The 23,527-nt window shown below is 23.5% G+C and overlaps 2 protein-coding genes across 2 annotated transcripts in view; both read left to right on the forward strand.

Annotated features, from left to right (window-relative positions):
- LOC113556787 (neural cell adhesion molecule 1-like) overlaps positions 1 to 23,527 on the forward strand; it is a 159,139-nt gene that overhangs the window by 11,867 nt on the left and 123,745 nt on the right. The window lies entirely within an intron of this gene.
- Positions 2,453 to 3,099, forward strand: LOC113556788 (protein GVQW3-like). Its single transcript, XM_026961940.2, has 2 exons — positions 2,453 to 2,728; positions 2,789 to 3,099. The coding sequence occupies exons 1-2, from the start codon at positions 2,482 to 2,484 to the stop codon at positions 3,061 to 3,063; spliced, it is 522 nt and encodes a 173-aa protein (XP_026817741.1). The 5' UTR covers positions 2,453 to 2,481; the 3' UTR covers positions 3,064 to 3,099.

Here is a 23,527-nt window from a genome sequence, read left to right on the forward strand (position 1 = left end):
ATAATACTAATATTAACCATGAATTAATTATATTTTTAAATGATATATCTATTGGCTATTGACTGCTTACGAATATTAGTATTTATTTATTTATTTATTTATTTATTTATTAAAGATAAAACGGGTGTGAGCCCATGTTATGTTACAATAGTGGTGTAATATTAACAAAAAGTACAAGATACTTATTATAAGTGCAGAACATAGAAACAAGTAAAATAGATAATAATAATAAAAAAAAAACAAAAAAAAAAAAATAAGATAATAAATTAACAATAATTCTATAGTAGAAATGACAGATCTTCTTGGCTAACTTTATCATACGGGTAATGGACTAGATTTAACACATAGTTTATCATAAATAATTCATACATTTTTATATAGATTTTTAAATATACTAGATTTAGTTACGTTAAAAGTTATAACTTATAATAGAAGAAACCTATGTTGGGTTATATTTTATGTAAAAATACAAATATTCTATTTGGGTAGGTGGAATTTAGGTACATCGTATATAATATATAATAATAATGTTAACTGATTTTTTCTTTACTTTATTCCTTACTGTCTGTATTTCGTGTGAAAAAGAACAGCTGACTTTTATGTGCTCGAAAAGATAAGAGTTTTAAATTCGTTTCAAAAACGATTTTTTCTTATTTGTATTCTCTTTTCATTTTTTGCTTTTCTATCCAGTATTATTACTGATATACCTAAACGATATTAAATCTTCTGGTCCTGAAATTGGCGGCAGACAGATGTGCCCAATAGTTTGTAATGATGTCATTGTGTGTCTTGGAGGAAAGAAAAATTTTGTATCAAACCTATTATATTTATTTATTGAGTGATTCACCTAGCATGTTCAGTGCTCACTTCCAGTTCTTCTTTAACTATGTATTTATCAAAAACTGATTTTTGTGATTTTAAGTATTTAAAGGCCATATTTTTAAATACTTAAGATTTTGAGCGATCAGTAATTGGCCCACATTTTATCTACCTGTTTCATATAAAATATTATCTCACCTTTTACTACCCGGAGATTTGGCCACAAATTAAATCTATATTTTTAAAGTGTATCCAGAGATTGGCCCATAAATGTACAACACAAAAATACACAAGTATATAACGTTTATTAACCAATTTTTTATTCTAATACTTATATTAGGTTTTCACTAAATATTTATATTATTATTTCCTGTAACTAGGAAATACAATTATCCATATATTTTGAATATTTTGAAGCTATTTATAGACATTCGAAATTTTCATTTTATGTAATTTTTTTCAAATGCTGATAAAAAGATTATTTTTGTGTGAATATTTAATACACGATTTCTTATAAGTTTTTCAATTAACAAATAAAAAAATAAAAAATATCACAATATTCTAAATTTAGTCAGTATTTTTTTTTGTGCTTAAAATTATAATTTTCATAAAATTTGTAAGAATAATGATAATTTTCCAAATTATTTTTAGTAAAAAATTTTTAAATTTTTTCTTTTTATATCTAACATTTAAAATTTTACTATGAGATTTTTCATTAGTTTTTCTACTTATAACAATAATAAAAAGTGTTAAGTATTAAAAAATGTAGTATTTAAGTACGAGTATTTACTGACATTTTTATGTCTAAAAGATTCACACTTTTTTCTCAAGAATAAGTGAATATGTGATAATTGGATTATATTATAACAGTAAAATAATTGACCTATTTAAAAAAAATTCTTATAAAAGATAAATAAATAATTATTATTTTAACAACTTTATTATAAAATATTATAATTCTACTGTACCTAATTTAAAAATATATTTAATTTTTGCATTTTAAATATGACCATGACCTATTAAGTGTTAAAGCCAAATTATCATAGTGTAATAACTAATATATACTGAAGTTATAGCCAAAAGAAATTGAGTATATGTATATATTTATTTGTTTTCTTATTATACTTTAATGAGTTATCAAATTTAGTATTTATTTTTATTTTTGAGATGAAAATAAATAATTGTTTGTTTTTTAAAATATTTAAGAAAGATAATTATAGTTTTTAAATGGAATATTATTTACTATTTCCCATACATCATACTATTTAAAAGTTAAATCAAAAGCATTAAATATTACCGGATATTCGCTGGAAAACCAATTGAACACATTTTTAAGATGTATATAGCCACTGTTTACTTGTAAACGATGACAAACCTGTGTTTATTTTAATCATCATACTTTATCCTATCATAAACATTTCTCTGTCAAAATTGTAAATCTTATTTTCTGGAATCAATCCATACATACGAGGTCTAATCAAAAAGTATCGAGACTGATACGATTAATCGTAAACCAGTTTGAGTATGAACTTGCATGTGCTATATTAATCTAACTTTATATGTTGGGAAAATATATTAGACATAGATTAGATTAAAATTGTTTCAGTCGGCTTCTAGGTGCGATTAAGTCAAGTATGTTTTTACGTCCCGTCGGATTTCATAATGAGCGAAAATACAGAACAACGAGTGTGCATTAAATTTTGCCATAAACTGGGAAAAACGGCTACTGAAACCTACCAAATGTTATTGTTAGCTTATGGAGATGAAACCATGTCCCGTGCTCGCGTTTTTGAATGGTTTAAACGATTTAAAGAGGGTAGAACAACTGTTAAAAGTGATGAACGTGAAGGACGCCCATCAACAAGCCGCAATGAGGAAATGATACAAAAAATACGAACAGCAATACGAGGTAACCGTCGTTTGACAATTATGGAACTTAGTAATGAGTTTCAAATTTCATTTGGATCAGTTCAAACCATATTGACGACTGATTTAGACATGAGAAGAGTTGCAGCCAAATTTGTACCAAAACTGCTCTCAGGTGAGCAAAAAGAAAATCGAAAACAGATCGCCACTGATTTGCTAGAGTGTTCCGAATCTGATGATTTTTTTTTAAAATCAATTATAACTGGTGACGAGACTTGGGTATATGGCTACGATCCAGAAACAAAGGTACAATCTTCGCAGTGGAAGACACCTGATTCACCACGACCAAAAAAGCTCGTCAAGTTCGGAGTCAAGTGAAGGTCATGTTGACCGTTTTTTTTGACTACCAAGGTGTTGTTCATCATGAGTATGCTCCTAAAGGACAGACTATAACAAAGGAGTACTACATTGATGTTCTTCGCCGTTTACGAGACGCTGTACGAAGAAAAAGACCCGAGTTTAAAGAGTCTGGTAGTTGGAAATTGCATCACGATAATGCACCAGCCCATTCAGCCCATGTTGTGCAGCAGTTTTTGGCTAAACATGGTATCCCAGTTGTTTCTCAACCCCCCTATTCACCAGACCTAGCTCCATGTGATTTTTTTTTATTCCCAAAAATAAAAATGGCGCTTAAGGGTAAACGTTTTCAAGATGTAGATGAAATAAAACAAAATGCGACGGAGCAGCTACGAGGAGTTTCTAAAAATGACTTCCACAGGTGTTTTCAAAAATGGCAGGAACGTTGGAGAACATGTATGGACTCAGAAGGAGCATACTTTGAAGGAGATTGAATGTAAATAACTTTATCTAATATATTTTTTTTTTTTTTTAACAGTCTCGATACTTTTTGATTAGACCTCGTATTTTCTGTCAAACTTTTGAAATTTGAAATATGAAGTCTTGCCAACATTTGTGAAATGATAAATTACTTTAAGCTTTCGAAAATATTAATGTTTTAATTATTATAAAATTAAAGTTTATACATTAAAATATTAGCCTGTAATTTTAATAAAATGTATGCACATTTTATTTACTTGATAAGTTAAAGTAAAACAAACAAATAAATCCAAATTGTATTAAAAATTAATAATTGGAATATGAATGGTTTTTAATAATCTAAAATCTAACTGTGATCATTTAAAAATAATCGTTATATTATACTGTTTGATCCATTTAACGTATGAGGCTTATTATTTCAGAAAAAAGTTTTTGAAAATGTTTCTTCTACTTTTTTAATTTTAAGTCTTTATGAAACAATAATTTTTAATATTTTTCACCATCATTTTTTAAGTTTGAATCAAAACTAATATCTTAAACAAAATATTATTTCGAATATTTCGATTTATAATAATCAAATTTTGAACTAGTAGGTTATTTAATATAAGTATTTATAGTTTAAATGAGTGGGCCTACATTTTGTGGGTTACCCTTGTACCACTTCATTCTGATCTTTTAAATTTAAATATTAATACATTATACCTAACTCATAAACTTTTCATTCGAAAATTCGATTTTTATGTATTAAAGTATTTCAAAAATAATTTGTTTTGGAATAAGAAATTAAAAATATATGTTGTCATTAATGTATAAAAAATATATGTAATGTATATAACATACATTGTATATACTATTATGATTTTAATTTGTAAATCTTCTAATTTATCATTTTTAAATTAAAATATGATTTGCTATAAGTATAAAGTAGTAGTTAAATTTAAAATAATGTTACAAATATTTTAATGTTGCATATGTAAAATATATTTTATATTGGTTTCAAATGCATAAATAATTAGAAAATATCTATGGTTATTTGCAATAATTGTATACACTAAAATATTAAAAAGCTTTAAAAATAGTACGAAATCATCTATAGGTGATTTTTTGAGAAAAACAATTTTAATTATGTGAACATTTTTTATTCAAATAATCAATGTTTAAATTTTTAATTTTGAAAATAAATTTGATATTAAAACATAAAATAGGAAACGGGTTTTCATTAAACGTTTTTAGTTATTATTTCAAAAATAATATCATTTTCTATTCAAAATAGCATTTTTACATTATTTAGTACGTTATTTCATTGTTTATTATTAATTTTGTACAGTGAAAAAAATATATTTTTGGTTATTTAAAATAACTTATTTTTCTAAACAAAGTCATACAATTTTTTTTTTAACGACATCCCAAAGGCTATATTCTTCCAATCTTCACGCTTTTCTGATTTTCATTTTAATTCCTAGAATATTACATATTCTAGATCTTCGACTACTTGGTTTATTTATTCAAGTGGTGGTCTTCCTCGACTATTCTTCCCTTCTATGGACTCACGTATTTGCTCTTGATTTTTTGTATTTGCACTATTACACGTTTTGTAGTCTCGTGGAATTTAACCATTTTCATAGATTCTATAGACTAGTAAAATATCATATTCTTGACTTTTTCTCCACTGTTCTTAATAAATTCTGCCGATATTTCGTTTATCCTCGGAGTTTTCATATCCTTTAACTCATTTAATGCTTTTTATAAATTGAATAGCCTTAACGATTATTTAATATAGTGATTTACCAAGCATGCTTACTTTTTTTTTTGTTTTAATAATGCAGTTATTCATAATCTGATTTTTGGAATTTTTAAATAAAAGATTTTATAATCGAATATTTTATATTTTTTGTACCATTTAAAAAAGTATCCTGCGGTGAAAGAAACTTTTGTTTTTCAAGTTAAAATCGCCTCTTTTACTTTCAATTGTTCAGCAGATGATTTTTTTTTTAATATGATGAAGTAACTTTATCAAAATTCGAACGATTTGATTAATTCAAATTCAAAATAACTGGATTATTATAAAAGTGGTTAGGTGAACATATTTGTTATCCTATATAAGGGCGGTAATAAGAATGACTTGTGAACGTTAGAAAACAATTTTATTAAATTCAATTAGACACAATTTATTGACAACATTTATATTACCTATTCACTTTGAACTTAATTTTTCTTATTATTTATCACGATAAACACAATATATGTATATATAATCAACGATCGAAGATTTTTCCTACGAAATCAAAACGCACGGAACGACTCGTTGGATGTTTCACACCATATTAATTTATCACGCACATAATAATATATTATACTTTTGAGAACTGCAGCGATTCACGACGTGTCATTCTAAATCATGATATGAGTTTTCAGACCATTTCGATTGTACACATATCATCTTCCATTTAACGTACATGTAGCTCATCGTATTTTCTTCTTCACGCAACATGCCTCCGACACAGTGAAGGCAAACCCTCACTCTCATTGAATCATCGCGCATATCGTAACGGCCGTAGTTGACGTTAGGGTACTTGATAGTAATAGGGACTTTAATAGACTATACTGGTATAACAATATGTTTTCTCATCCAATCGTACTTTTATATTGGAAAAGTTGAACATTTTCTAATATATCACTTAGACAATATCATCATATCATGATATAAAAAACAATATCAATAGCATTCAAGTTTCCTGTGATCGCATGCGTCATTAACAATAATCTATCAATTATAGAATATGTGTGCTACGTATTATTACGGAGTATAATATAATAAAGCATTAATATATGAAATACATTAGTATAAATTAATATAATAATATTATTCAACTATATATATTATTATATTATTTGCACCAAACAAAATATTGTTTATTATTGTCGTATTATAGTAACACGTATAATTGAGGCAAACTAAAAATATTATATTAAATAAATATAAGATGTTCTAAGTACATGAGTTTAGTTTCAAAGAATTACAAATTAATATCATGACTATATGATTACGCTAAAACATAATAAAGTAAAACCACAAAATATATAATACTGCATTTATAACTTGCATCTAAAATTTGCATAAATAAATTAGTGAGATATGTAACTTCACAACCATTAATTATGGTGAAGCCTGCATATTTCAATAATTATTGTGATAAAAACTAAAACAATAAAATTATACATTATTGTTATATTGTTTTCATTTCTGTGCCATTTAAGTGTAGGCACAAAGATGAAATTACTATAGTTATCCTTTGACATTTTAATATATTAAAATATATATATTTTCGTCATGCATATGATAATTTGTTTATATATATAAAATGTATTACGTACACAAGTTACTTGTTTATAATAGAAGAAAATATAAGTACTTAGTACGTTTGAAAAAAATCATAAACAGGTTTAACTTTAAATAAAATTATTTTTTCAGTGAAAATGCTTTAATATCTATTAATATCTATTCTTTGAGAATATTATTTTTTTTAAGTCCATCACATTTTAAAATTATACTATATTGTTCATAATCAGAATATTTTTGGGGACCCAATAATCTTTCATTGAACCAACACAGTTTATTGTTTTTAAATCATTGCATTTAATCAATTAAAGTTAGGTTGTTATTTTTAGTACGTTTCAATAATAAAATAATAGTTAGACTTTAATGTACAAAAAACAACTGTGCACCGATTCAGTGCCACCGAAGAAAACTTATTTACCTATATAATAAAATATGCTTATATATATGCAATTATATATATATATAATCAAAAAACGACCATTAAAAAATCTTACGAAATTCGTGGGACAACTTTAATTTATTTTAAATAAGTCTATTTATAAGGTATAAATAATTATTAATTCAAGACTATAACACAATTTGAGTAATTTCTACCTGTTATACACTTATACCCATAAGTCTATATTAATCGATTTGTATTAGTTGTTTTTTTTAGTTAATATGTGAGTAGGTTTCTTGACTTACTTCTTTGTAGTTTAAGATTAAGGATTTCTAAGTTGGGCCAAAAAGCTAATAGTTGAAAAATGGTTATCTTATATAATTTGAACTATTGGATTTACTTAACGATTGTTTATTATTGTTCATAAAGATATTATATTTATTATTTATATTAAGAATTTATTTTAGAAAATTGGCAATGTTTTAATGTATAAAAGGATCAAAAACAAGGTCCACAAAAAAAGAAAGCTTTTCCTTCATTGACAGTGTTCCAAGTAGTTTACGGTATTTTTATTTTAGCCAACTAACATAGATATACAACATAGGTATTTAAGTATTAAAAAGGTACCTAGGCAAGTATAGGTAATATCTAACCTATGAGGTACTGCTTTGCAGATCTGCTGCACATTTGGTAGTTTTGTGTAGGTCTCTATTAAAATGATTTGTTAAATTTAAATTCAATGATACATCATTGTATATGAAAAATAATTATAAGCGGAAATGATTTATAAATCTATATCATCAAGTGATAATGTTTTTTGATATAGTTACAAGTAATAAACAAATTTATTTTTAAATTAATAAAAAAAAAAAAATTAATTATATATTAATTTATTTATTTTTTAGTTGGTTAAAAATATTGCATTTATTATATTATTAGTACTTACTTATTATACAAAAATATATTTATATTAACTTAAATAACTCAAATTGAAAAAATTATTTCTAGACTTCTATATTTAAGGTTAGAACCTTTGTAGTAGTGTGCATTTGTAATTCGTGCTTAATGATATTATTTAACCACTATAATGTAATTTAATGATTCTTAATTTTGTCATTGAAATCACCACTCATTTTTTTATTAAGGATTTCCTATTTAATTGTACTGTAATTAAGTACTTATTTAATTAATATATCAATGTGTTTGTCCAAATATATAAGCTGATAGAAAATATAGTAGGTACCTATAATGGCTATAATTACTTTAAAGAAAATAATTTGCTGTAATATAATTATTTATATAATTTATTCATTATAATTTATTTATAATTTATATTGTGTATATTGCATAGTTTTGTGAGATTTATATTTTGTTTATTAATTATAATATCATGAGTTATTACTATATAGGTACTAGTATTTTCAATTAAATAATTAAATCATTAGGTAATTGTTTTATTTTATATTACTATTGCAGAATCTTCGTCGAATCGTTGATAATTATTGTTTTACATATTTTAACGTAATATGTTATTATTTGCAATATCCAAAAGTATTTTTTATAGATTATAATTTATTAGTAAAACTAGGAATATATTTATTTTAGAATGTTTTTCGTCATAATATTTTTCTAATAGTATGATTTAATATTACTTTAATATTACAACACATTTACGTTTTATGCTAAGACAAGATCGGAGATTTTAAAAAACAGATTAAATTAGAATACTTATTTATCATGTATTAACTTATTAATTAAATTATTGATTAAATTGAATTTAAAATTATTTCAAACAGTTTTAATGGTTTTAATAAGTGTAATTTGATATAATTAATTAAACTATTATGTTTATTATTTGAATTGTGCGTAGATTACTGAAGTATTGTTTTAACTCTTTTATACACTGTAGTTTTTTTTAAATGTTTCTACTTAATTATTTTCCCACGGCCTATTTTGTTTGACATTTGTTACTTTTTAGACAAAACGATTACGCAATGGGAACCATTGGCTATTGTTTAGTACTATTTTATAACGACTAATGGTGAGAAATAATATCGATTTACAACTAAGATTCAGTGATCTTGGGTAATAACCGTATAGTAAGAAATATAGTATCGTAATGTTTTATAATACTAAATGTTTGTTAATTCCGAAATAGTTGAATATATTTTATATAAGTGTCTACTATTCAAGTTTCTCTTTTACTATGATACTTAACTATAAGTCTATATGGTATCAATTTATGCGTTTGAGTGTTTCTAACACAAAGAATGTTTGATAATTCTTCACAATGTTATATAATACGAAGAATCTAATAAATTTAGGTTAATAAATTAGTAATTTATTATTTTTATAACAAATAAATACATGGTAGGTTATTAAAAACTAAAATATGTATTGTAATATTACATTTGATAAATATATTAAGACTCTAAATGATTTATCTAATTAAAAGCAAATGTAATAATATAAATATTTTATTTTATAAGTGACATAAGTTTAGTATTTATTTTAATTCATTATTTAACCTAATTAGTATTTAGGAATTGTATTCAATAATATATGTATAGTTTTTGATTCTGTTTTTAAGTTTTATTTGAAATTACATGACTGACTAAGTGTTCTTTTAGCTTTGGTTCTCAAATATTCTACATCGATAATGACACCGTTTAAGAACATTTTCCAATTAGTTAATTGGAATCTTCTTGGTTGTTAGTACACCGAGGGAGGACTGAAACTGTTTCCATGACTTGCATATTGGCGTCACATCCGTATTCTTTAGTAACCTTCTATAATAAGTCATAGTATTTAATTTAACTTTATTATATTAAATTTATATTTTTAATATATCTAGTATTTATCCATTAATAAATGTATTATATTATATCTTTAGCACTCATCAGTCATCACGTAATCTATTACAATTTTAAAGAAATAAAATGTTTTTTCTTTAATTGTTCACAAACACAAATAGTAAATTTAATAATATACTATATTAATATAAATATACAAAATATAATATTGCTAATTATTATCTTTTCTGTGATTTTCAAAGTTTGCGTCTAGGTGCATTAGGAAATAGGATGTCATGTATAATATATTAATATTGTCTAAAAATAATATGGAAACTCAAAATATGGTAGGGGTTCCTTTTGATTAGTTATGTTTTGACATAGGAAAGAACGTCATGGTAACACATTTATTAAAAAAAATACCCACAAGTCCAAAAAGTTTCGAGATCTCACATAATTATTAAATAATAATGTATACCAGTATACACAAAATAATCCAAATTTCAGATTAAAAAATTGTGAATGTAGGGAGGTACATATGTTTTATAATGAACGTTTGACTGTATTATAACTTAAAATTAGAATATTATACTGTATACTTAATAGGTACAAGTATTTTTAAAACAAAAAATCATAATGAACTGTTAAATATAACAAAATATTTAAAGATGGTTATTAGAAGAAGTAATTTAAAAATAGTTAAAAAAAAAATTGTAATTTAGTAATTAATTACTACGATTAAAAAATATGAGAAAACAAATTTGTTATTAATCAAAATGTTTAGATTCTTAGCACAGCCAATAAGTGATATATTGATTTTACATTGTTTTTTTTTTTTTTTTGTGTATACTTTATACATAGTAGACAAAATACTTAGATCTTTAATTTTGAGAATGAATTTTGGTAGATAGTTATCAATTTTGTACTTCAAATTTAAAAATTCCTATTATTTTTCAAAACAATTAAAACATTAAAAGAAAAAACAGGAATTTCCGCAAAATTAGTTTTCGACCAAATCAATTTTGTTTTTTTGGTGTAATTCAATATCGAATTAACGTAGATAGTATGATTATTTACAATATATTAATATTATTATTTTTTATGTAAAAATGTCTAGTTATTTTGAAATTTTTTTAGTTATACTTAGCCATTAAGACATTCAATGTTTTCGATCTATTTTAGTTTTTATTCCTATGTATGCTAATAAACATGTTTTGCTATGTCAAAAACCTTGACAATTTGATAATAATCTTTATAAGGCTATTCAAATATTAATTAAAAAATATCAAAAATACATAGTTACAATATTTATTATAATTGTTTTGACGAAATTGATCTATATCATAAAAATTTTCAAACTATTTTATTTTTAAAAATATATTAAGTGTTCAATTATTAATATACCTAATACTTGACAATTTCATACAAGGTTCCTTATAAGTAGTTCCTACTTGAACCAATAAATTAAAAATACATATAAACATGTATTTATATTATATAGACATTTGATGTTAAAATTTGGAGAAAATCTTATATTTAAACGAAATATTGTGATATGATTTTAGTTATTTTGTTATAATTCAAAAATAATTTCTTGGTGGGTAATTTTACATAATATATTATTATGATTTATAATATATACAATGATATTTTAAAAACATTTAAATTAATTTTATTATGTAATTGTTTAATATTATAGATTATAGGTACCGTATAACAATTCAACAATAAATTACCATAATAATTAATAGCAATATATGTATGTATATATTATGTTAATTGGCCTACAGGTCATCTCTTCTAAGAATTGTTTTTCGTATGAAATGATATATGTATAATTAAATTCAAATTCAACAAATTCATTACAGTTTAGAGTTTTGCAGAGTGGTTATCTACTTTCCCCCTTTTTTATTTTAGATATAATATTAGATATAATATGTAATGTATTTTTTTTTTATAATACATAATTATTAATAAAGTAAAGTCATAATTTTATTGATGTCCGAGTTTGTTGTTCATATATTATCGTCTCACGATTGCATATAATATAACTAGTAATTTAGTTTATTTATTTTATATTTTTTATACATATTAGTATCTATAATATTATATTTGATATTTATATTTTTTTATCCTTTTGTAAAAATATGTTTAATTTAAGCTATTATGTCAAACACTATTACATCCAATAACCACCAAATAGTTCAAATAGATACCTTCTATAAATTCCGTATTTCGGTGGATAGTTTATAATAAAAATACGTATATTACTAGTAACTTCTTTCATATTTTCTATGTTGCAATAGTTTTTAATAATAATAGCTTATAGTTGTTACATATTTTTTCTAATATTTTTTGTGAGATTGAGTCAAATTTATAATTATTTTGGATATACATGGTAATGTTGCCACTGACTACCCTATAAGTAGGCTTATAATAACATTCGTTAGTTGTTTACGTAAAATTGAAATGTGGGTATTTATAGTCTACTAAAATGAACGACAAGTCGACAAACTGTTAGGTCTTGAATGCACCATAATATAATATACAATCATCGTGTTGTACGGTTATACTGCCATCGTAACCACCGTATCGTGATCTCGGAGACCGGAAACGATAGTATTACGTATATAACTAAATATACTTGTACTTACTAACCGGAAATCAAACACTGGTAGGTATTAGTGTCTTACTCGGTTACTGAGCCGTATTGTAATATTCATTGAACATTGAAAGCATTATTATATGCGGTGGTACAAATGCCTTAAATATACGTGAGTAATAATAACCACCATGATTTTATATTATAATTTATAGGTATGTTGTGAATGATGTATAATAACTAAAATCAGTGATGTGCCAAATTAAAAAAAATATATATATTTATTTCACTGTATTGATGGATCATAGACAAAGTAAAAATTATAACTGGATGTTAATCGCAAAGTTGACTTATTACGTGTTTTACTATTTATTGTTAATGTATTATGTTATTATTGTATATAATTTATGATATTAATATAATATCATATTGAGCCTATTAAGGTAATTCGCCAAGCATACTTAACCCCTTTATTACTTTATCAGTTAAAATGCATTTATTAAGATGATAGTTTTTTGAATTATCAAATTTACGTATTATGACCATATTTTCAAATATTAACAATTCTAATTACGAATTTAGATTTTTTTTACTCTATTTAAGGAGTGTCTCGCTGTGATATCAACTCATTTTTTTGAAATAGGAACTATTCATACTTTTTTAAAGTAAATTGTTAACCAGATGATTTTTTTTGAAAAATGTTGATATATCTAAATCAAAATTCGAACGAGTATTTGGGTTATTCAATTAAGAATGATAGGATCAAAAATAATAAAAATGTGAAGGCTGAGATGATTAGAAAATTATAATAATTAATTATATTATCAACAAATTATAGTTTGTAAATATTTTTGAAGTATTATAACTACTGAAAATTTTTATAATGATTTTTTAAAACCATTTTTACACAATTATTGCCTATATTATCAATATTTATGTTCTCTTATATTATGTTCTAATTACACCAATATTAATAATGACGTATATATCTTCTATATATATATTATATTTCTAATCTAGATTTAAATAAAAATAAGAATTCCGGGTTCTTATTTCAAATTCCTTGTTGACACAGTGACATAAACATATTTTTCTAAATAAATCTTGTATATTATTATTAATAATAATTTATGATAAGCAATTAGATGTAGGTTCATACCGTTTGCCAAATACATAGTAAATTTATTGTTTATAGAAAAAATATATGTATAGACTTAGCTAAAAAAAATCAATTTTGTCTAGGCCTATAACTCAAGAATTTATAGGATCTGACAGGACGGATTGTATTGTATAAAATCAAATCTATTTTTCTCGTTCCTTATTACATGGTTCATAAATTGTTTCAATAACATTTTTATTTATAATATTTAAAATTTACTCTTTTTTAAGTAAAATATTTTAATAAAAAATGTTATTAGTCTTTGAAATTTTTAATGAAAAGTACTTAATAAAACTTAATAATTATTTAATGACTGTGTATTAGATTTATTCTAGAAGAGATTTTATAACGTATATATTTTAATCCATTGTTATAGTTTAATTGTTTTTGTTTTGAATTTTTTTTTTTTTTGGCTATAAAAAATTTGATTCTATATAGAAGAGGTTATTTTTAAATTGCATGGCCGACTCTTATAACGAATTATATACATGTTTTTTCTTTATTTTATATAATTTATACAACTATGCCTACAGATAAAATAAGAATAAATTGTGACGTTTCATGTTTGAAATTATTTATAAATATTACATGCATAGCTAAACGGAAGGATCAACCCAGTGGTGACCCTTCTTATTTTATTATTATTATTATTATTACTATTTATTAGTCTATACCATTTATGCTAATGGTATATTCAGAGTTACCAGAAATTACGTTAATTGATAAATCATATGGATTTAAGAAATTTGTGTGAGTGATGCTAAGATATTTTTTACCTCCCCTTTAACAGCTTTTAGATGTGCATATTTGGATGGTAATAAGAATTCTTTATTTTTTTTAGTGATATCTTAAAATGACTGATTTTTATCAAATTGGGGATTTTTTTATTTCCTCATAGTTGGAAGCAATAGATTTATTTTAGAAAACAATTGGTTCACGAATAATTTAATATTTAAGTTAGTGTTATTTATTTAGTTAGAATATTTAGATTGATATTTAATTGTAGTTTTTTTGGTTTTAATATCAACCTAGGTAAATTGGTGTCAGAATTCTAATATAAGTAAAAACTTATATTTTTTAGGTGTATCATGTGAATATATTTAAATAATATTTCGAATATTTGAAATGTATTAGATCTTAAGAAAACATGTATAATATAAATATGTAGCCATGCAAGCAGTATGATAAATATTTTATATTTGTAACAAAAAGTTCAATATAAAATATTCAATTTTTATAATTGAAATTTGAAAATTGAGTTCAAAGTTCTATATAATGTACTTACACTAAATCTAAAATTCAAAAATTTTGCTTAGACATGTACAATTTGGTTGATTTAAAATAAAATATTTAAATAAAAAATAATAATTATATTTGTGTATGAAATTACAAAGAAAATAAATATAAATATATTATTAAAAAAAAAAAAAAAAAAAAATGACAATTTTAGTTATTTTATTGTAATTGAAAAATATTATTCACAAAAACTCGAAATTGTTATGTATATTATTATATTTTATAAACATTTCATAAGCACAACGTTATTTTAAAAACATTTATATTAATTTTATGCTATTGCTTACTTATAATACCACATATCCATTCTACGATAAGTCGGTATTGACTCAAAAGTTAATAACATATAATAATTTAATATTATTAATATAATATAATTATGAGTAAAATATTTTCAGCAATAATTAACTCAACCTATTGTATTACTAATAGTAAAATAAATATATAATATAATAGCACTATAAATATATCATAAAATATTCTTAGTAATAACATAAGCTGAAGGTCTGTTTTAGCTTAGAATCGTTTTTAACTCAATGATTTATAAATTAATTAAAATCTAACACTTACATTATAGTGACCTATTCAATGATGAGGTTCACTCCACACCCGCTACACTTCATAGTGGTTATTTACTTTCCCTTTTTAAAACTAATGTTTTTATTTTTTTTAAGTAGTTATCTTATTATTGTTGATGTTTTTTTTTCTTAAAATATCGTTAACTGGAGGCATTTTAATAATTGTTCATGGCTAAAATCGCCATTTTACCTACATAGAAATCAAAATAGTTTGGACATTAAGACAAATTTGCGTGTTTTTGACGGACCACTAATGAAGTTGTGTTTTGACATTCGAATTACATGGGGTAAACTAAAACAAGTGACCCTACGGTTTAATGGTTATACTCCACCGTTGTTTTGTTGAAATGTGAAACTGTATATTTTAAATTTACACAGTTAAATGTTTCCTTTATAGCTTATATTATAATACATTGTAATTAAAAAAGTTAATTATATTATTAGGTTAAAAAAGTATAAAAAGCTAAATAAAAAAAAATTAATCCAGAAAATATAAAGTGAACAAACATTTAATTAATATTTACATACGTTTTTATTTTACACATGGCCAACGAACTATTTAAAAAATAATTTATTTTTATTTTGTCAATATGTGATAAATTTATGTTTTTTTTTTGTATTTTATTATTATTATTATATTGATGATAAGTAAGATTAATTTTATGAAATTTTTATGTAGCATTGTTAATTTAAAATTCAAATATCATGTAAAATATAATTTTAATTATACATTCATAATTATTTTTAACTATTATCACTTGTTATCTTCAACAAGTGTAAATTGTTAGATCCCAGAACTTGAGATTGTCTAATCAAAAAGTTAACTAATATTTAAAACTTTATAGTTTATTTATACAATTTGGATAAATAATATAGTTTTATTTGTGTAAATAATCACTGACAATTAGAAATTTTCCTGTATTATTATTTTATAAATTACAACAAAATAATTAAAATCAGTTTTACTGGAAACGGAAAATATAAACCATAAATTTCAGTATTGAGTATTTACCAATTTATAATTTGGTTAAAAGTATAATTTCCTTCCTATGATGTTTACTATATTTGTTTAATATTTATTTTATGAGTTTTTAATAATATTAAATTTGTAATTATTCAAAATTATTTATTGATAGAGTGAATAAATACAAAATATTTTGAATTTACTTTACATCAGAAGGTATATATATTATGTTGCAAAATTAAAATATAACAACAAACATTTTTTTTTAACTTATAGTAACGATGAATGTATTATGTAGTTAACCTCTATAAGATATTAGAGCTTTATTTATTTAATGATTTAAAGTAAAGTTGGTTTTAATTTTTATCTTAAATAGTTCATTATTATAAAGTTAATTTTTATTAACTTAAATTTATTTAATACCATTGTCCACTGGTCAAAATTACATTTAAATTAAGTTAAGTTAACTAATTTTTTTAATTATTTTTATATTTCTATGTTAGGTATTGGAAATTTTAGTTAATGACTTGAGAATTATAACAGATTTAAATGATTAAGATTTTACATTTATTAGTTTGTATACTTTAAACCTTAAAAATACCTACATTTTTTATTATCAACAGTTTTTCATTCAAAATTCAGTGATTTGTGTTTAAAGTACTTACGTATGTGATAAACTTTTGATAATTTTTTGATATAATGATTTCTATTCATGATCGTTTTTCATATCATTGGTGTAAAATTTAATACTTCTAATTTATGGCTGGAGTTCTATAGTTAAAATACCGAAAGTGGTTTTTAATATGAAAAGAATAAAATTAACTTAATATTATTAATTAAGGATATAATAGTAATTATATTAATACTAATATACTATTTAAGTGTGCTCATCGCTATCAGAATCTCTGATAAATAATTGTATTTTGATATATGCCAATGTATGTGGAATTGATATAAGCAAGCAATATTAATATACCTAACATTAATCATTTTTAATTTTTTTTTCTCAGGTACGTACCGAAAATAATACACAACGTCACGACGTTCATATAATATAATCTTACTAACTATTATATTGACGCCACGACGGGAAATAGCTGACAAACACGAATCCGAAACCTCTCGAATGAAATCGTCGTGGCGGTGCAGGTTGGTGGTAAGCAAAGCGCTATATTAATATATATATATATATTCGTATGGTGAGTACGTGACGCTGACAAAAGGTTAAAGCGCTTTCGTTGTTTGTTGATAAGCGGGGGGAGGGAAGGAGTTGGCGATATGAAATGAGAGAGACGCGAAAAAAAATTGTTTCATATCAAATCAGTACAACAGGAAACAGTGCGGTTTTCCCGTGTGTGTCATATATGCGTAAACAATGTAGACGGGAAACGCCGCCGTCGTAAGGGTTTTACGCGCGAAACACGAAACGTTCCGGAACCGGTGACCAGGTATATTGCGTTACATTTTGCGGCGCGCGTACTAGGGTATATGTCGTGGTATACGTGTGGTGGGTATACACTAACAGACCTCGATTGTCGACCGCTCACCGCTGTCCGTCGGTAATAACTGCGACGCGTTTTCCCTGTAAAATATGAACCCTTAGAAATTCACACGCGTCATTATATACACGGTGAAGATGTGGTGCTGCGAGTAACTGTGAATGGTGTATTTATTATATATTATATAGTGTGAGTAGAATGGTACTGAAAGTATACGTTATACAGGATGATCCATATAACATACTATAATAAATACAAATTCTTCCCGACGATATAAATCAAGACAATATTTGCTATTATTAATTATAATATAAATATTCGAGGCCTATATTAATATTGTTATTGTATTATATTTTTGAAAAAAAAATATAATATTAAGTTTTATGATTATATTATAAGGCTTATTGTTTAATTTGATTTAATATAGCTATACAAAATGTTATCTTTATATTATGTTATAAACTTATAAGACCTTAAAAAAAAAAATTTAAAAGTATAATTGAAGTAAAATGCAATAGTGTTTAACTACTTAATCTTGAAAAAAATAGTTTAAAAGTTCTTATTCTTAAAACTTAAATTAGAAAATCAGTGTACATGTAATGTTAAATTTAATATCGCCATTGTATCTATATAAATATAATATGTTTTTTTAATTTTTTTTTGTTGTATTTTTATTAAGTGTGATAGAAAAATGAAAAATAATAATTTTTACAAAACCCCGCGAATACAATATAATAGTTACATACACTCATATATTCATGTGTGTGGAACCTGCAGTTATCAGGTTCCATCGTTTATTTAATGCACCATCCACTATGATACCTGTTAAAATATTGAATATTTTTGCATACATTATGCTGTATTTTGTATACAGAAGCGCTTGTTTGACGATTTATAAATTTAAAACCTACTTTTATCACCCAAAAAGAAGATTATTTTAATAATTTTTGATGCTTACTATGTTTAATACATATCACGAATATTTTAATTCACCTAATGTGGATTATTTTACATTCGATTAATGTTCAAAATGTAATTATTTTCATATGATTTTTATGTCATTGCATTATTAATGTTTAATAATATTAGAGGAACAGTCAGAAAATTATATAAAAATAAATGTCCATAATATTGTAATATGTTAATAATACTAGTCTACAATACGCCAAATATTATCATTGCACATATTTGTTTTGAATTGGAAAAAAAAATTAAAATTAGTTGAGCTGTTGGCTGTTTAATGGGTCAGAAAAGGCGCAGAAAATTTATATTTATCTACGTGGACCAAAAACTATATATACCTGAATAAAATAAAATAATTTCAACAATTAAAAACTACTTTATAAGAAAATCGATCACGCGTTGTAGAATTGTTGGATATGGATAACTATTTTTATTAAAAAGAGGAAAAATTTATTTGATAGCATTAACTTGTATTTTTAATTAACTTTAAATAATGCTAGAGAAATATATTTTAAAATATTCAAAGTTTTGTGACATTTATTACAATTTTTAAAATAGAGGTTTTAAAATCTTAGACTAATAAGCTTACGTAAAGTTTTTGTATTTAAGAAAAAAATCCAAATTATGACTATTTTATGAGACATGAGAGTTTTTCATGTAGGGCATGTTTTGTATTAATAGCGCGTAAGTCCCGACGTTTAATAAAAATGGTGACATAAGTTTTTTGTACATTTAAATGTTTTGTACCTTACTTAGGTAAAAGCCACTTGAAAAAATAAAATCAAAAAAAAATTATTATAATAGATTAAATAATATTGAGCCATAAATATAATCTATTTATTTTATTAAATCTATATATACTGATTATTATTGTTCATTTAATTATGGGTAATCATTGATCTGAAATAATTGCGCAAACAAACATTCTAAATAATAAACCAAAACAATGTTTAGTTATTGTTCATATCAAATGAAAAGTTTAATTTTGTACTTAGTAAAATAAGTGGTTAAATTTTAGGTTAAAATACCAGACCCTCTCAGGGAAATGTTTATATAAATCGTAAAACACAAATAAGTTTTTAGTTTCAGTCATCGATTATTATTTTAGTAGTTTATAATGTCTAGGTAGATGCTTGTAGAAAAATAATTTGTAATATACCAATTTGCATTTATATATTTCTAATTATTATTAATTGATTTATTAATATTTATTCCTTAAAGTGTACTTAGAACTATTCAGTTGGCTGTTTTTTTTTCGCTAACTTGCTAAACTTTTATTAACCATATTTTGTTATTATACTAAAACAAATTTACATCAAATATATGTTTGTAATATGAATAATTTTTTTAAAGGGTATCTACTCGTTACATATTTCTTTTAAAAATTATTAGATTTTTCTTAAATTGGAATAATATTAAAAGAATTATTTTAAAATTAATTTAGTTTATTGAAATTAATCCGTTAAATTTTATATTTATAATTTTTGTTATTGGTGTAGAAGTTGTAGATAATTAAAGATTTTATTTTTATCAGTTTGTCACAATAGAAAATCAAACATGTGAGTTGTACATTAAAATATTTTATATTTAACGAATAATAAAAACAATGAAATAAATATATAAAATAAAAGTTGTTTCAATCCAATATCATAAAGATCCTAAAAGTTTGGTAAGGTATGTGTGTAACCTCTTGGGTATTCCATAAAAGAGAAATAACTATGTAACAATACTTTGACTCGACTGAATCAATATCGCTGATATTTTGTATAAGTGTCTAATCTGACAACAGTAGTTTACAGATAAAGTAAAAGTTTTTGACTTAAAGCTGTCAAAATTCTTTAAAATCTTCATTTGTGATTGTCACTTTTTCATCATGCTATTTATTAACGTTATAATATTGCACTTTAAATAGGTAACTTAAATAATGTTCAATAAATCATGTATGAAAATGAACGAATTTATATTATACCTAATAAATTACTTTTATGATTGATACTTATGATATTTATAATATAAAATTGAAGAGAATAAATTGTTTAGTAAGATTTTTTTGTTTTGTCTCTGCCATAAGAAGTTTTGATTAGAAAATGTTGTCTTGGAACAAATATTCATCAACAATAATACAAAACCGTATAAGTAGGTAAACACAAATTATTGGTAAATACATTTCAATGAAAGTGTAGAAAACTAAAAAGTTAGAAACCTTAAAAATTAAAAAGTTAAAATAATTATTATATTCACTATAATAGTTATTATTAAATTATCCACTGTAAATTTTCCAGTCATCGTAGTTTTTAAATGTATACTAGATTATAGTACGTAATATTATAATAAATGTATATTGGTTTATATTTATTAATTTGCAATTTTCACAATTTTCGATTTGTATATACGTTATTTGTAAATTATGAAATTTAATACGTTTTACATTTTTAAATAAACAGGTTTTTATTTTTGTCATACTTAAATTTATTTAATAATGATAATATCCAATAGAAATATGTAACATTTATTAAGATGATTGGTTTAACGGGGTTGTGATAACACGTCCAATACAATTTAATCAACTCCAAAACATATCTGTTATCTTATATGTGCTTAAATAATTCTGAATAATAACATAATTAATTGTGTTTTGGATATTTTAAAATATTCGTCAACATATATTATAAGTAAATAACACTTATTACAAGTTACAAATAATTAATTTTTTAATTTGTCATCGACATACATGAAACATAGTATTATGAATTGGGATTAAATGGTCTATATAGTATATTAGTTCAATAAAAATAATGAGAAGGAATTCCTAAACCATTATAATTGTATTAAATTTGAATAGTAAGAGCTGGGTCTTTAATTACTAAATTTCTAATTGGGTAATTAAAATATTATAATATTACACTTCGTTAGAAAATATTTAAAACATGAAGTAATATTCGAAGTATTTTTGTATAAATCGAAAGAGAATAATTTAGATTTTTTAAATTGTAATGCAATGTATCACATAGATTATATTATTATTACATTTCGAGTACCAATATATAAAGATTTTAAGGGTATACATAATATTAAAATATCGTTGTGGCTGTATTTATTAATCCTATTGGCTGAAACCGAATTGTGTTTGTATTCAATTGTAAAAACATCATATTTTCCGTGGTTTAATCCTATAAGACATTGTACATAATCAAAAGCTTCTGTTTTCAGAAATGGTAATCGAAACAAGGCTGTTCGATCATTCAATTTATGGTTTCAATTAGCAACGAAAATGCAATTAATTATCCCCGAGTAGACTTTGGTGGGAAACAAAAAGTCGCACAAATTATACGGTAACTGTACAACAAAATTAGCTGAATTCCATATTCATCATTGTTATTTAGTAATTAATGTGTTCAAAAGCAATGGGAGTTTTTAATTTATCGCACTCTATAATAACGTATTTGAGGTAACTCTGGTCGTATACTGGCGTCAAACTTTATTCGTAAGTACACTATTATAAGCTTACTATTCTCAATACTTTATTATAATATATTAAAAAAATTAAGTAATAAATTTATCTTAATAATTTGAGTATAGTTTAGAGCTTTAAATTTCGTTAATTTTATTCATAGAATTTCAAGTTTGGATATTTAGTAAGTGTTCATGACTTAAATATTTATATTGAATAAAAAAATATAATACCTAAAATATTTGAACAATTGTTACAGTTTAAAGACTTTAAAAGGACTTTATTTTTGTTAAATATTCACTGGCTGTTTTAACTCGTACTAGGAAAACTGTAAATTTTAACGCTAAATAAATAAAAGAAATAAGTAAAATGACTACTTGTAACTTATAAACTTATTAAAAAAAATAAATAATTAACAAAGATCATGGAGAGGTGATTTGTGTATTTATTTTAAAATACTGTAATGAAAAGAAAATAGATCTAGAAAAATATGACATAAAGAAATAATTTAACATGTTTTGCATCTGTTATGTTATCGTTTAAATAATTAAATAATAAATTATAATTAAATAATTATAAATATTGTAGTCTCAAATAATCAATGTATATATTATTAAATAAATAAATACATTTAATGTTTGTAACGTTTTGCTTTACCTGTTACAGCATATAAAATATAAATAATAGCATTTCAATAAAGTCGAAGACATAAAAAAAAAATTTGTCTGAGAATCAGGTTTTACTGGAAGTACACTTAGCGGTGAATGACAATAGGCAACAACACACATTAGTCTATAACTTGAGAACGCGAATTCATCAATTGAGATAGACTATAATTTTAAATAAAATTAATTTACTATTTAGGTGAATCAAACACCTCATGATTAGTCAGTGGAGTTTCTATTAAAAATATTTTAAAAATATATCATTGTGATATTCAATGATTTTTAAAAATCAATTTTTTTTATTGTTATGATATATT

The sequence above is a fragment of the Rhopalosiphum maidis genome, chromosome 1 (assembly GCF_003676215.2).
Source record: "Rhopalosiphum maidis isolate BTI-1 chromosome 1, ASM367621v3, whole genome shotgun sequence".
NCBI lineage: Eukaryota > Metazoa > Arthropoda > Insecta > Hemiptera > Aphididae > Rhopalosiphum > Rhopalosiphum maidis.

Coding starts and splice junctions, on each gene's coding strand:
- LOC113556788 (XM_026961940.2), top strand. CDS start 2,482: ATGAGCGAAAATACAGAACAACGAGTGTGCATTAAATTTTGCCATAAA. Junction 2,729..2,788: donor AATACGAACAGCAATACGAG/GTAACCGTCGTT, acceptor CATTTGGATCAG/TTCAAACCATATTGACGACT.